The following is a 15,412-nucleotide window of genomic DNA, read 5'->3' on the forward strand; positions in this document are numbered from 1 at the left end:
GCAGAATTTTTGCATGGCGTGCACATGCATTCGCACACTTACACGAGGCGGGTTTTCACTCTCCCTGGGCAGAGACTATCTCAGTGATGGCTAACCTTGACACTCCAGCTGTTGTTGAACTACATATCCCAGCATGCCCTGCTACAGTTTTGTTATTTGGCCATGCTAAAACTGATGCAGGGCATGCTGGGATGTGTAGTTCAACAACAGCTGGAGTGTCAAGGTTAGCCATCACTGGACTATCTGATCACAGGCCTCTGCAAATTTGCAGCACAGCCCTAAAGGGGACTTTTTTTGCACCAATATGAGTTAACCAGAGGCAGCAGCCTCTGGAAGCAGGTTTTGTGGGGGCACATAAGCTCATTTATTGTAAATTTTAGGATAAGAAGGATGCAATTTCTATTACAGATTAAAAGGACAGGCCCTAAGAACTGCTCACAGAAATATGGCAGTGTGCACTGAGCAACTTGTAAATACTTTTTATACAAACACAGCTATTTTGGCAATCATGGTACATTTCATCCACTACAACATATCAACAATATTTTCTGAAGTATAATAAAAGAGCACATTGTAAAAAAGATTTACCTCCGTAGAGAGGGAACTGCAACTGGACCTGTCCTAGGCGGAACTGGAGGTGGAGGAGAACCCGTCCCCATTTCAGGTAGCTGGGAAAACCGATATGTCTGTTGGAGAAGGAAAACATGTTGGAGCAGTCTGTATTTAGGGTGGACGTGCCACCTACTGTATGTACACAGTGGAGCTATGTTGCGAGGGTTGAACGACTATGCAGCCTATGACATGCTAGGAACCAGTGACATCACATGGCCGCCACATGATTTATTCAGGAGATATTGGTTTCCAGTGATTTCATAGGTTACAATCTCACCAATATTAGTTCAACCCACAAAATGGCTTCCTCTGCTTCTGTAGATTACTGGTCCAGTGTAAGGCCTCAGTACATACTAAAGGGCCCCATACACTAGAACGAAAATGCCCGATTTCATCCAATTTTGGGCATTCGGGACGATATATCGGGTGAAATCGGGCATTTTGGATGTGTTCCGATCCGATCTGATGCGCGTTCCCGCGAGGGTTGGATCGGCTCCCCTAGATCGTTAGTGCTGCACTCGTGATATGTCGGTTCCCACAGGCATGGCTGGGATTGCATAAGATATATCACATGCAAAATGTACCAAATCGTATGGAACCACTCCCGGGAAGCTCCTGGGAGAGTTCAAGGGAAATCGCCTCTGACTTCAGCCTCAGACATATCATTGTAGTGTATGGGGCCCTTAAGTGTAAACAAATAGTTTATGATCAAAAGTAAATATTTGTCCAAATCACTTTCAATCTAAAGGCCCATACACACTTGACGATAAAATGAGCGACGTCGTTCATTTAAGCCCTCATCAACGACGTCGCTCATTATATCGTCAAGTGTGTATGCATCCGACGACCACCGATGCGCGGCCCCGTGGGACGTTAACGACCCTCGCTTATCTGTAGAGCATGTATGCCCAATTTCCACTATGGTCGTTACCGACCAGAGACGTCGTTGAATGTGTATGGTGTGAACGACCAACGACCAAGCCACTGTTCACCAGCCCTGTTCCCAGCTCATTATTTTAATAAACTGTTCAGCTTGGATGCTTCAACGATGAATGGTCTTTGGTCTTTGGTCGTTGGTAGTGTGTATGCTCATGTCGTTTGCTCAGCTGTTGAAGGGAAGTTCAAGGGAAGTCGTTAACGACGGTCGTTAACGACGTGTGCATCGTCAAGTGTGTATGGGCCTTTAGTGTCCTTTCTTCTTCCTAGTTTTCGTATATGCTTCTCAGTCATGTATTTCTATTATCAGGCAAAGTTGTGCCCAACGCCATATTGTGTCATACAGTACCCCAGGCATATTTGCTTACTGGACCTACCTACCAGGTGATATCAGAGTGCAGGAGGCATGATGACGTTTTTTGGTGTCACCACTGACCCTCTCACCAGGTGGGGCTATAGTAACACAAAATGTGTCATCAAGGCCCCCTATGAATCAGGATCCCTGGAGGGTGGACTACTCTCCCGGGATCACTCCCTGAAATTCAGATGTCTTCCATTTTCTGTGAGAGCAGGCAGGTATGATCCCATGACAATAGAAATAACAACAAAACTGCCTGACTATATAAATGGGATCAGTACGAAAGCCAGCGGGCGGGATCCCCATGTAAGAAATAGCGACATTAGGATCGCAATTGCGAAGAAGCCGACACGGGTGAGTAAGGGGTGCTATACCCTCTCCCCTACCCCACTAACCCTGCTTACCCGCTGCCTATACCTTACCTCCCCCTTAGTGCTTAACCCTAACCTTCCCCCGTCAGTGCCTAAACCTAACCTCCCATCCCTGCTGCCTAAACCTAACCCTCCCGGGCTGCAGCCTAACCCTTGTAGGGGGGGGGGGGTGCCTAACCCTAACTCCTCCTCCCTGCACCCTAACCCTCCCGGGGCACTGCCTAACTCTAACCCCTCACTGCATCCCATATAAATACATGCCTGAAAAACCCTAAGCAGAGAGAAATAAGGTTTTACAAGATAATAAATAAAATATCTGAGGGCGTAAAACTCCCGTAATATCCAACTGTAACCCTGCTTATCAGACAAATAATGTGCTCCTGTAGGTGGATGTGTAGCCCTGACACAGCATCTTGCGGTGAGGATTATTTATATAACACCGGAGCAGCCTGAGCAATTTATGGCACATATATAGATGAGCTCGCTGAACCCGTTCTAATGAGCTTCAGGCTATTAGTTGCTTGTTGCCCCAAATGCTGCAGTTTGCGAGTCTCGGAGCGACTCCAGGATGATCCTATTCTGTCATCATCCATTTGTCCGATGGGATTTCCTTTATTTCCTAACTGATCTAGACCTTGTGGTTCAAGAACAACTGAGTAGGAGGAATTAGAGTGTAAGCACTAGCGCCAAGTTTGTGCGCCAGTATATCATACATTTCACCTATTTCCACATATGTTTTATTATGGAAGCACATTCGTCTGCACTAATTGCTTTTCATTTCCAGAGAATGCTGCTTTATAAAGTATAGTCATGTACTGGGAATGTGAAATGTGCAAAAAAAATTTTTATTATGTTTGAAAGCAACTAAACCACTATACCGACATGTAATAGATAGATGTTATAATAAATACAATGGTCTAAATTTCTGCAATTTTACCTAGAGTTTGTGAAGATGAGGATTTAGGAGGACATTTACTAAGCAGTGATAAGAGCGGAGAAGTGAGCCAGTGGAGAAGTGGCCCCATCACCAATCAGCACTGAAGTAACATACATAATTCGCATAATATAAAATGATACAGAGCTGCTGATTGGTTGCCATGGGCACTTCTCCACTGGCTCACTTCTCTGCTCTTATCACTGCTTAGTAAATGTCCCCCTTATGCATTTAGGCATACCTCCCAAAGGGAGAGAGTGATTTGGGCATGGCCAGCAGCTCCCGCAGCGCCACCATGCCCCCACAGGGACTGAAAACATTGGTGGCATTTCCTGTGAAGCCACACACCCCAGCCCCCAATTTCGTCCAAGAGTCCATGACGCACATAAAATGTCCCTCTACCTGTGTACAGAACGTTGGGAGGTATGGTTTAGGTGAGATAGTCATGTTGTCGTCAATCACAATATCAACAGTCAAAAGGTCAACACCATTATGTAAAATATCGACACCAGCAAAACATCAACAGCCAAAATGTCGACACAGGACATGTCGCCACAGTTAAAATATTGACATATGAAATGTAGGGAAATTTAGGGTTGGGGAGAGGGGATACAGTCAAGATGCCGGCTGTCGGAATCCAGGCAGTTGGAATGCCAATGCCAGAATCCCGACAGCCGTCGGAATGCTGACGCCGGAATCCCGATAGCTAGCATCCAGACTGTAAGTATAGCAGGCGGCTTAATTAGGGCCAGGAGGGGGGGTTTAGGTGCCACCCGTGGGGGTTAAGGTTAGGCTGTGAGTGTGGGGGAGGGGTTTATGGTTATACAGTGGGGAGGGGGGTTAGGGACGGGGGAGGGGGGGTTAGGTTTAGGCATGGGGGGTTAGGTTTAGGCACAAAGGGGGGAGGGTTAGGATGCAGGGAAGGTGGTGGGGAGGTTTACGCACCACCGAGGGGAGGTTAGGGTCAGGCACTAAGGGGGGAGGTTAGGGATAGGCTGCTGAAAGGGAGGGTTAGGGTAGAGAGGTGAACAGTCTTACCTTCCCCCTGTCGGAATTTACACTATCGGGATGCTGGCGTCGGTATTCTGACTGCCGGCATCCCGTCAGCCAGCATATCATACTGGGGAGAGGGGTAAGTTTTGGGTAAGCGGTAAGGCTCGTGATGTATCCATAATGGGTGCAAAGTGTGCTGTATGCACAAGCCCCTGGGGCCCACACCCCAGACCCTGCAACTATAAAATTAGATTTACCCCTCCACAGCATCCGCCACTGCAGACAGAAATCACCAGGAAAATGGGGTGGCGACCATTTTCCCAGTGATTTGTGCATGGTTTAGGCTTGAAACTGGATGTCGCCATTACATATTTTTAACATGTCGACATTTTGTCAGTGTTGAATTATTACATTTGAAACATTCGGAACATGTTGACAATTTGTCTGCTGTCATGATGACATTATGGTGTCTACATATTGACTGTCGACATTGAGAATGTCAATAAATCATAACAAACCCGAATATACAGTAGTACTCACCATTGTCCAGTGCATACCACAAATCCAAGCCAGATAACTTTCTATGAAAGAGGGATCTGTATAAACCTTAGAGATCCTAATATACTGTAAGGAAAACTTTGTGTTGATGGGCTTTATGTTACAATGAGCTGTATGTGACAATGGGCTGTATGTGACGATGGGCTGTATGTGACGATGGCCTGTATGTGACAATGAGCTGTATGTGACAATGGGCTGTATGTGACGATGGGCTGTATGTGACGATGAGCTGTATGTGACAATGGGCTGTATGTGACGATGGGCTGTATGTGACGATGGGCTGTATGTGACAATGAGCTGTATGTGACAATGAGCTGTATGTGACAATGGGCTGTATGTGACGATGGGCTGTATGTGACGATGGGCTGTATGTGACAATGAGCTGTATGTGACAATGGGCTGTATGTGACGATGGGCTGTATGTGACGATGGGCTGTATGTGACAATGAGCTGTATGTGACGATGGGCTGTATGTGACAATGAGCTGTACGTGACGATGGGCTGTATGTGACGATGGGCTGTATGTGACAATGAGCTGTATGTGACAATGGGCTGTATGTGACGATGGGCTGTATGTGACGATGGGCTGTATGTGACAATGAGCTGTATGTGACAATGGGCTGTATGTGACAATGGGCTGTATGGGCCGATGGGCTGTATGTGACAATGGGCTGTATGGGCCGATGGGCTGAATGTGACAATGAGCTGTATGTGACGATGGGCTGTATGTGACGATGGGCTGTATGGGCAGAATGGGCCGATGGGCTGTATGTGACTATGGTGTATATTCAATTACAGTCGAAACTGCCGTCTTGTCGGAAAAACAGGAATTTTCGACTTTTTAGAGTCGGAAGGGGTTCCGACCTATTCAATTACCCCTCAGTTTTCAGGCAATTCGGGAAATTCGACTTAGAGATCCTAATATACTGTAAGGAAAACTTTGTGTTGATGGGCTTTATGTTACAATGAGCTGTATGTGACAATGGGCTGTATGTGACGATGGGCTGTATGTGACGATGGGCTGTATGTGACAATGAGCTGTATGTGACAATGGGCTGTATGTGACGATGGGCTGTATGTGACGATGAGCTGTATGTGACAATGGGCTGTATGTGACGATGGGCTGTATGTGACGATGGGCTGTATGTGACAATGAGCTGTATGTGACAATGAGCTGTATGTGACAATGGGCTGTATGTGACGATGGGCTGTATGTGACGATGGGCTGTATGTGACAATGAGCTGTATGTGACAATGGGCTGTATGTGACGATGGGCTGTATGTGACGATGGGCTGTATGTGACAATGAGCTGTATGTGACGATGGGCTGTATGTGACAATGAGCTGTACGTGACGATGGGCTGTATGTGACGATGGGCTGTATGTGACAATGAGCTGTATGTGACAATGGGCTGTATGTGACGATGGGCTGTATGTGACGATGGGCTGTATGTGACAATGAGCTGTATGTGACAATGGGCTGTATGTGACAATGGGCTGTATGGGCCGATGGGCTGTATGTGACAATGGGCTGTATGGGCCGATGGGCTGAATGTGACAATGAGCTGTATGTGACGATGGGCTGTATGTGACGATGGGCTGTATGGGCAGAATGGGCCGATGGGCTGTATGTGACTATGGTGTATATTCAATTACAGTCGAAACTGCCGTCTTGTCGGAAAAACAGGAATTTTCGACTTTTTAGAGTCGGAAGGGGTTCCGACCTATTCAATTACCCCTCAGTTTTCAGGCAATTCGGGAAATTCGACTTGTCTGAAAGCACGTGGATCGGCGGAATAGCTGCCGATCCGCGTGCTTCTGTCGGAAACGGGACCAAATTCAACAGTTTTTGGCCCCATTTCCGTCAATCTCAATCCGACTTTAAAAAAAAGTCGGATTGAGGAGATGAGAAGGGGGAGCAGGGCGGCGGGCTATAGAGGCACAGGTACCTCTATAGCAGAGCGCCCCCGGCCGAGCTCCTCACTCCCGGCAACGCTCCCAGCCGCCGCTGACAGCGCACCCCCTCCGACCGCTGACAGCGCACCCCCTCCTGCCGCTGACAGCGCACCCCCTCCTGCCGTTGACAGGAGCAACAGGACGGGACACCGGGAACGGCCAAATCCGACAGTCGGATTTGGCCGCTCGTTGAATAGGGCTTGTTGGATCCATTCCGACAAATGCATGTCAGAATGGATCCAACATCAATTGAATATACCCCTATGAGTTGTATGGGCAGATTAGGCCAATGGGTTGTATGGGCGGAATGGGCTGATGTGCTGTATGGGCCGATGGACTGTATATCACATTGGGATGCATGTGACGATGGGCTGTATGTGACGATGGGCTGTATGGGCCGATGGGCTGTATGTGAAAATGGGCTGTATTTGATGATGGGCTGTATGTGATGATGGGCTGTATGTGACAATGGGCTGTATGTGATGATGGGCTGTATGGGCCAATGGGCTGTATGTGACAATGGGCTGATGGACTGTATGTGACAATGGGCCGCATGTGCTGATGGGCTGTATGGGCCGATGGGCTCTATGTGACAATGGGCTGTATGTGATGATGCGCTGTATAGGCCGATGGGCTTTATGTGACAATGGGCTGTATGTGATGATGCGCTGTATAGGCCGATGGGCTTTATGTGACAATGGGCCAATGGACTGTATGTGACAATGGGCCGCTTGTGCTGATGGGCTGTATGGGCCGATGGGCTGTATGGGCCGATGGGCTGTATGGGCCGATGGGCTGTATGTGACAATGGGCAGCATGTGATGATGGGCTGTATGTGACAATGGGCTGTATGTGATGATGGGCTGTATGTGATGATGGGCTGTATGTGACAATGGGCTGTATGTGATGATGGGCTGTATGTGATGATGGGCTGTATGTGACAATGTAACATAAAGATACACAATTGCGCCTGAATATGTAGTGATGACAAGCAGCACAAGCAGGGCGCTGGATACAATTTGTTCATAAAATGTATGTGACAATGGGCTGTATGTGATGATGGGCTGTATGGGCCGATGGGCTGTATGTGACAATGAGCCGATGGACTGTATGTGACAATGGGCCGCATGTGCTGATGGGCTGTATGGGCCGATGGGCTGTATGGGCCGATGGGCTGTATGTGACAATGGGCCGCATGTGATGATGGGCTGTATGTGACAATGGGCTGTATGTGATGATGGGCTGTATGTGATGATGGGCTGTATGTGACAATGGGCTGTATGTGATGATGGGCTGTATGGGCCGATGGGCTGTATGTGACAATGGGCCGATGGACTGTATGTGACGATGGGCTGTATGTGACGATGAGCTGTATGTGACAATGGGCTGTATGTGACGATGGGCTGCATGTGCTGATGGGCTGTATGGGCCGATGGGCTGTATGTGACGATGGGCTGTATGTGATGATGGGCTGTATGTGACGATGGGGTGTATTGGCCGATGGGCTCTATGTGACAATGGGCTGTATGTGATGATGGGCCGATGGGCTGTATGTGACAATGGGCCGATGGACTGTATGTGACAATGGGCCGCATGTGCTGATGGGCTGTATGTGACAATGGGCTGTATGTGATGATGGGCTATATGGGCCGATGGGCTGCATGTGCCTGTAGCAAGATAATATTTCCTAGCAAGTTGTTATGTGGTTCTTTGTAGCCAATGTATAATATAATAAAACTACATGGTTTGTGTGTCTATAGAAGCTTCCTCTTCATATTACAAGTAACTAGTGAAAATACCCAACAACCATGCGTAGCGTAAGCACAATCACGGAAAAGTGTCCTGCCAGCAACAGCTTGGAATACCCTCTGAGTCTGGGAATACATTACTTTTCCCCCAACAATATAAAGACCTAAAATATGTTATACCAGCATAATGGTAACTTACCGGCCTGGGTAGGCTGTACTGGTACATCTCAGGCCCATAAGTTGGCACCCACTGTATCCGTGGTCGTGACATTGTGCCTGGGGCACTGGTGACAACATCGGAATATGGCATATGTTGCGCTGAGGCATACGGATCTGTCTGTTGCTTGTTAGCTCCATGCCCTGCGGATGCCAGGCTGAATGCCTCTTCCAGCAGCAGGTGCATCTGCTGCCTGACTTCATCAATGGACGGCTGAGAGCTCAGCGTGGATGTCTCGGAGTGGCCCTTGGCTTGACGAGACTTGAGGAAAGTCCGGGCTTGTTTTACCCGATCAATATTTGTTTCTTCTATAACTTCAGGTTCCGTCTAAGAGAGAAAAGTGACAAAACTGTTGTGTTTCTATATAAGAAAGCAAGAATGCACAATATAGTATACAAACAAGTATATAAGGCTTAGCACATATTCTGAGAGATATTATTGCATTGTCAGTTGCCAGCCCTACTGGTGAGAATGCTGGGCAGTACAAGTCACAGCTGTCTATCATGTGTCTGCCAATGGTGCCACTAAAGGGCTCTACACATTGAGCGATCCGCCGCCGAGCTGCCCGACGCGGATACGGCCGACGGGCGACCCGGCGGCAGTGACGGAGGAGTGAAGTTTCTTCACTCCCTCCGTCACCCGGTTCTATAGAAGTGCAGGCAACTATGGACGATATCGTCCATATTGGCCTGAATGCATAGGCCGACGGGGCACCAGCGATGAACGAGCGCGGGGCCGGGCATCATTTATCGCTGGTGCCTCCACACTCAAAGAAATGAATGGTATCTCATTCATTAATGAACAAGATCGTTCATATCTTTGAGTATTATCGGCCAGTGTGTAGGGCCTATAAGATCTGCAGCAAATATCAGTATAAAAATAACGAGTAGTTGTAGCAAGACACTGCAAGTTTCCAATATTACTAAACTAATAATCTGACTGGGGTTTAAAGGTTTGTCCCTGGAAATTGTAGGACCTAAAAATGGCCATAGTTCAGAATACTGACAAACTGCGCAACACACATACAGGTCTACTGACAAAGATATAAAATAACGAAACGCGTTTAGTCACCGCTACGGGAGATCTGAAGAGAAACAGCAGAGTCTTGTATAGCATCAAAAGGAGAAGAGTCAGAGGGTTAGTGAGGTGAAGCCAGGGACCGACCCAAGTTGTGTTCCTGATATGCCCTCAACTTCTGCTCACTCTTTTAGGAGGTAACAAAGAAAGAAAAGAAAACTCTTTTTGTTTGGGGCACGCTTAAAAGAAGAAGATATTTATATCTAAGACAAAGGGGGGTATGCAATTAGCTCATTTTTTTTGCCAAGCCGAAAAAATACTGATCTAATTAGACCCTACGGTGTCATTTGCCGGTAATTTTTGCCCGTTTTTTAATACATTTTCGCCCATGCCGTTTCACCTTTGTTTTGAAGGCGAATCGGCATTGGCGAAAATGGCCCCAAAAACCGGCAAAAACTATTGCAAATTTGCCAAAACACATGGATCAAGAGTGAATTCGCCAATCCATGTGTTTTTTGCCAGTGCCGGCACTTTTCACCTAAGTGAAAATTGGGCCCTTCTATTGCATAGGGCGAATCCCCATTTGCCCTAAAAATAGCGAAAAAGCTCAGTTTTTTCAGCTAGGCACAAAAAACTGAGCTAACTGCATACCCCCCATAGTCTTTTTATTGGTATACGTTAAAAATAGAAACAGTTTCCAAAGTATCAGCAGACACTACAAATACATGTATATGGAGGAAGGGTAGCAGTTTTTAGTGGGGGACATTAATTTACAGAATATATATTATTATTCCAGGGTGTAAGTGTTGCGTCATATATATGACCACAAAAGTGATTTCTCCGATCCAAGAATAAGTCACAATTTACAAGTGAAAAAATTGTTATACAGTGTGTATCAGCCAGTATTGTAGGTGACTTCCATTAATGAATGTCAGTCACTGTTTTCTAGCTGTATTTATTGAATATGTGCATAAGAAAAGGGGGGGGAAACTTAAATCAATAAATATCATTATGATAATAAAAAAGTGATTGTGAATGTTAAAAATTGGCAAAATATTTTTGGTTCCAGATACCTAAAATATATAGAATGATCCTATGGTTTATGGTTCAATATTTTGTGGTATCTGAAAGATGCACTTTTAACAAGTCTGGGTTGCTGATTGTAAATAATCGGCAACCTAGTGAAAATTCACAAAGTATCACATATAAGTGATAATTATTATAGATGTCTGATATGAGTCCGTAAATAAAGATTTGACCAAGGTATAATATCTATTATAGACTTACAGTAAATTATAGATATAACTGCGTTCTGAATGAGTAGATTCGTAAGAACTCATTTGGCCTAACCTCTGCATCTACTGCCCATTCGTGTGTTCCTGGGAACAGTGAACGAATGGGTGATATTACAGAAAGTCCGGTCAGAGATGAGTGAAAAAATAGATAAAGGCAGGGGATCTGCTTTTGTGCATGCAGTCAGTATCCCCCCCTGGTGGGATAAACCAGTGCAGGGGGAGTGTCCTGTCGCAAGCCCAATGAGAGTCCCCCAGAAATAGAGTGGTGTATGAAGTAGATGTATACACACAGTTTTGAATACAAATTATAGAGAAGAGTATGTATACTCAGAATGTGTCAGACAACAAAATTCGTTGAATAGTGTACAATGAAAAAAAGAAAAAAATTATTCAGAAAATAATAATAATAAGTGTACACTTGGTGAACAAGCCATTTTCCTGGCGAAACGTGCGTCGAAGTTGGTGGTTCTGTGCTCAGGGCCAGAACTGCACTCTATGCAAGTCCCTGATAAGTATACCTTATTATTTTTGGAATAATTTTTTCCTGTTTTTCATTGTACACTATTCAACTAATTTTGTTGTCTGACACATGCTAATTTAAATTATTGGGTAAGTGCAGAACCCCACCCTTCCTGTACACTCTTTTAGCAGATCAATCCAAGTGGAAACTGCTGCGCCATGCTTCATTTTACCTGTGTGATGGTGAGTGCAATATACCATACCACTTGAATTGGTTTTATCTAAAAGATGTTTCACTAGAAATTTTATATATTTTTACCCCCATAATTTGCAAAGTGGGTGCATGATGTAGAGAACGTTTTCTTCTTTTATTTTCAAGGTCTCCATAACAAGAACTTTCAAAAGGAAAAGGTGGGAAACCACTTAAACGATACCATCCCGATTTGTCGTTTCTGGACACATCGGAATGACAAATTGGGCATATACTGTACAGTAGTTAAGTGTGTACACCAGATTGCATGCTCCTGCGCCCTTGTATGCAACATGGTTTGGTCCAGACACAAAGTTATGTGCTTCCCCCCCCCTCCCCCCCTCCCCCACTTTACCTGCAGACGTGAATCATGCCCAAAATTAGAAGAAAATGATACCGGTGGTCTCTCCCACACAGGTCATTACAATGTATAGTTACGGCTCTGCTGGTCCCGCTGGAGCGGACATCAGGCAGGCAGGTGGAGGCAGAGCCAGAAGAAGAGGCAAGATAAGAGGCACAAGGAAGGCAAAAGCTGTAAGGTTAGACCTGAGAGAATATGTTAGTACTTGTGTATAGGTCTTATTGCAAGGGATACTGGGCGGCTCACCACACTCTCTGCACTACCCCTCTGATTCCACCATGCTCACCACTACCTCCCTAACCTTTCCATACCAAACACTGTCTCCCTGCACTACTCCCTTGACCCATCCTTACCAATCACAGTCTCTCCGTACTACCTCCCTAACCCATCTATACCAAACACTGTCTCCCTGCACTACCTCCCTGACCCATCTATACCAAACACTGTCTCCCTGCACTACCTCCCTGACCCATCTATACCAAACACTGTCTCCCTGCACTACCTCCCTAACCCATCTATACCAAACACTGTCTCCCTGCACTACCTCCCTAACCCTTCTATACCAAACACTGTCTCCTTGCACTACCCCCTGACCCCTCCTTATCAAACAGTCTCTCCGCACTACCTCCATGACATCTACTTGCATACACTACTGTACCCCTACCATCCTAACCCTGCATACACTACTGAACTCTTACCCCCTAACCCTGCACACACTACTGTACCCCTACCCCCCTAATCCTGCACACACTACTGTACCCTTACCCCCCTAATCCTGCACACATTACTGTGCCCTTATCCCCCTAATCCTGCACACACTACTGTACCCCTACCCCCCTAATCCTGCACACTCTACTGTACCCTTACCCCCCAATCCTGCACACACTACTGCACCCTTACCCCCCTAATCCTGCAAACATTACTGTAACTTTACCACCCTAATCCTCCACACACTACTGTACCCTTACCCCCCCTAATCCTGCACACTCTACTCTACCCCTACCCCCCTAATCCTGTACACACTACTGTACCCCTTCCCCCGACCCCTGCATACAGTACTATACCCTTACCCCCCCACACACTACTGTACCCTTACCCCCCCAGCCCTGCACACACTACTGTACCCCTACCCCCCTAATGCTGCACACACTACTGTACCCTTACCCTTCTAACCCAGCACACACTACTGTACTCTTACCCCCCCCCCAATCCTGTACACACTACTGTACCCTTACCCCCCTAAACCAGCTCACACTACTGTACCTGTACCACCCTAACCCTGCACTCACTACTGTACCCTTACCCCCTTAATCCTGCATACACTACTGTAACCTTACCCCCCCCCCCAACCCTGCACAAACTACTGTACCCTTACCCCCTAACCCTGCACACACTACTGTACCCCTACCACCCTAACCCTGCATACACTACTGTACCCTTACCCACCTAATCCAGCACAACTACTGTACCCTACCACCCTAACCCTGCACACACTACTGTATCCTTACCCACCTAATCCAGCACACACTACTGTACCCTACCACCCTAACCCTGCACACACTACTGTACCCTTCCCCCCCTAATCCTGCACACTACTGTACCATACAACCCTAACCCTGCACACACTACTGTACCCCTTCCACCCTAACCCTGCACATACTACTGTACCATACAACCCTAACCATGCACACACTACTGTACTCTTACCCCCCCAACCCTGCACACACTACTGTACCATACAACCCTAACCCTGCACACACTACTGTACTCTTACCCCCCCAACCCTGCACACACTACTGTACCCCTACCACCCTAACCCTGCACAGACTACTGTAGCCTTACCCCCCTAATCCTGCACACACTACTGTACCATACAACCCTAACCCTGCACACACTACTGTACTCTTACCTCCCCAACCCTGCACACACTACTGTACCATACAACCCTAACCCTGCACACACTACTGTACTCTTACCCCCCCAACCCTGCACACACTACTGTACCCCTACCACCATAACCCTGCACAGACTACTGTAGCCTTACCACCCTAATCCTGCACACCATATTGTAACCCTACCCCTCTGACCCTGCATACACTACTGTACCCTTACCAGAGGCGTATCTAGGGTAGGGCGAGTGGGGCACGTGCCCTGGGCGCCTTGGCAGGCCCAGGAGAGGGGGGCGCCGCCGGCGTCCATGGCATCATGCCCCACTCGCCCCCGTCAACCCTAAATGTGAGGGGAGGAGAGCGCAGCGTCTCTCCCTCCCCTTCCCGCCGCTGCCAGCACTAGCAGCGCTGCCAGCAGCGCTGCTGTGTCCGGTCTCCGGCGTTAGCCAATCAGAGCTTGCGGACCGGCTCCTGATTGGCTGCCGGTCCGCGAGCTCTGATTGGCTAGCGAACCGGCGCCAGACAGCCGCCGGAGACCTGGAGCGGCGAGGGGAAGGAGAGGCACTGCGCTGCGCTCTCCTCCCCTCACATAGCAACAAGAAGCCACCGGCCGGTAAGTGACGGGGGGGTCCGGCGGCACAGGGGGGGGGGGGGCGGCGGCACGGGGGGGGGGGGGGGGGGTCCAGCGGCACAGTGGGGCATGTATTTGGCACCAAGTGGGGCCTGGCACTGTGGGGCATGTATCTGGCACTGTGGGGCAATGTATCTGGCACTGTGGGGCATGTAACTGGCACTGAGTGGGGCCTGGCACTGTGGGGCATGTATCTGGCACTGTGGGGCAATGTATCAGGCACTGTGGGGCATGTAACTGGCACTGTGGGGCAATGTATCTGGCACTGTGGGGCATGTAACTGGCACCAAATGGGGCATGTAACTGGCACTGAGTGGGGCCTGGCACTGAGGGGCATGTATCTGGCACTGTGAGGCATGTAACTGGCACTGTGGGGCATGTAACTGGCACTGAGTGGGGCCTGGCACTGTGGGGCATGTATCTGGCACTGTGGGGCAATGTATCAGGCACTGTGGGGCATGTAACTGGCACTGTGGGGCAATGTATCTGGCACTGTGGGGCATGTAACTGGCACCAAATGGAGCATGTAACTGGCACTGAGTGGGGCCTGGCACTGAGGGGCATGTATCTGACACTGTGAGGCATGTAACTGGCACTGTGGGGCATGTAACTGGCACTGTGGGGCAATGTATCTGGCACTGTGGGGCATGTAACTGGCACTGTGGGGCATGTATCCGGCACTGTGGGGCATTGTATCCGGCACTGTGGGGCAATGTAACTGGCACTGTGGGTCATGTATCTGGCACTGTGGGGCATGTATCTGGCACTGTGGGGCAATGTATCTGGCACTGTGGGGCATGTATCCGGCACTGTGGGGCAATGTATCC

General features: G+C 48.1%; 1 protein-coding gene across 4 annotated transcripts in view; it reads right to left on the reverse strand.

The window, feature by feature from the left end:
- The window catches only part of KIAA1549L (KIAA1549 like), a 477,170-nt gene that overhangs the window by 59,928 nt on the left and 401,830 nt on the right, over nt 1–15,412 (reverse strand). For all 4 annotated transcript variants that reach the window (XM_063944516.1, XM_063944515.1, XM_063944513.1 and 1 more), the window contains 2 exons: nt 8,666–9,010; nt 589–686 (listed from right to left, as the gene is read on the reverse strand). In XM_063944516.1, coding sequence (XP_063800586.1) covers nt 589–686; nt 8,666–9,010 — 443 coding nt within the window. The remainder of the gene's footprint in view (nt 1–588; nt 687–8,665; nt 9,011–15,412) is intronic.

The sequence above is a fragment of the Pseudophryne corroboree genome, chromosome 11, assembly GCF_028390025.1.
Source record: "Pseudophryne corroboree isolate aPseCor3 chromosome 11, aPseCor3.hap2, whole genome shotgun sequence".
Lineage (NCBI taxonomy): Eukaryota > Metazoa > Chordata > Amphibia > Anura > Myobatrachidae > Pseudophryne > Pseudophryne corroboree.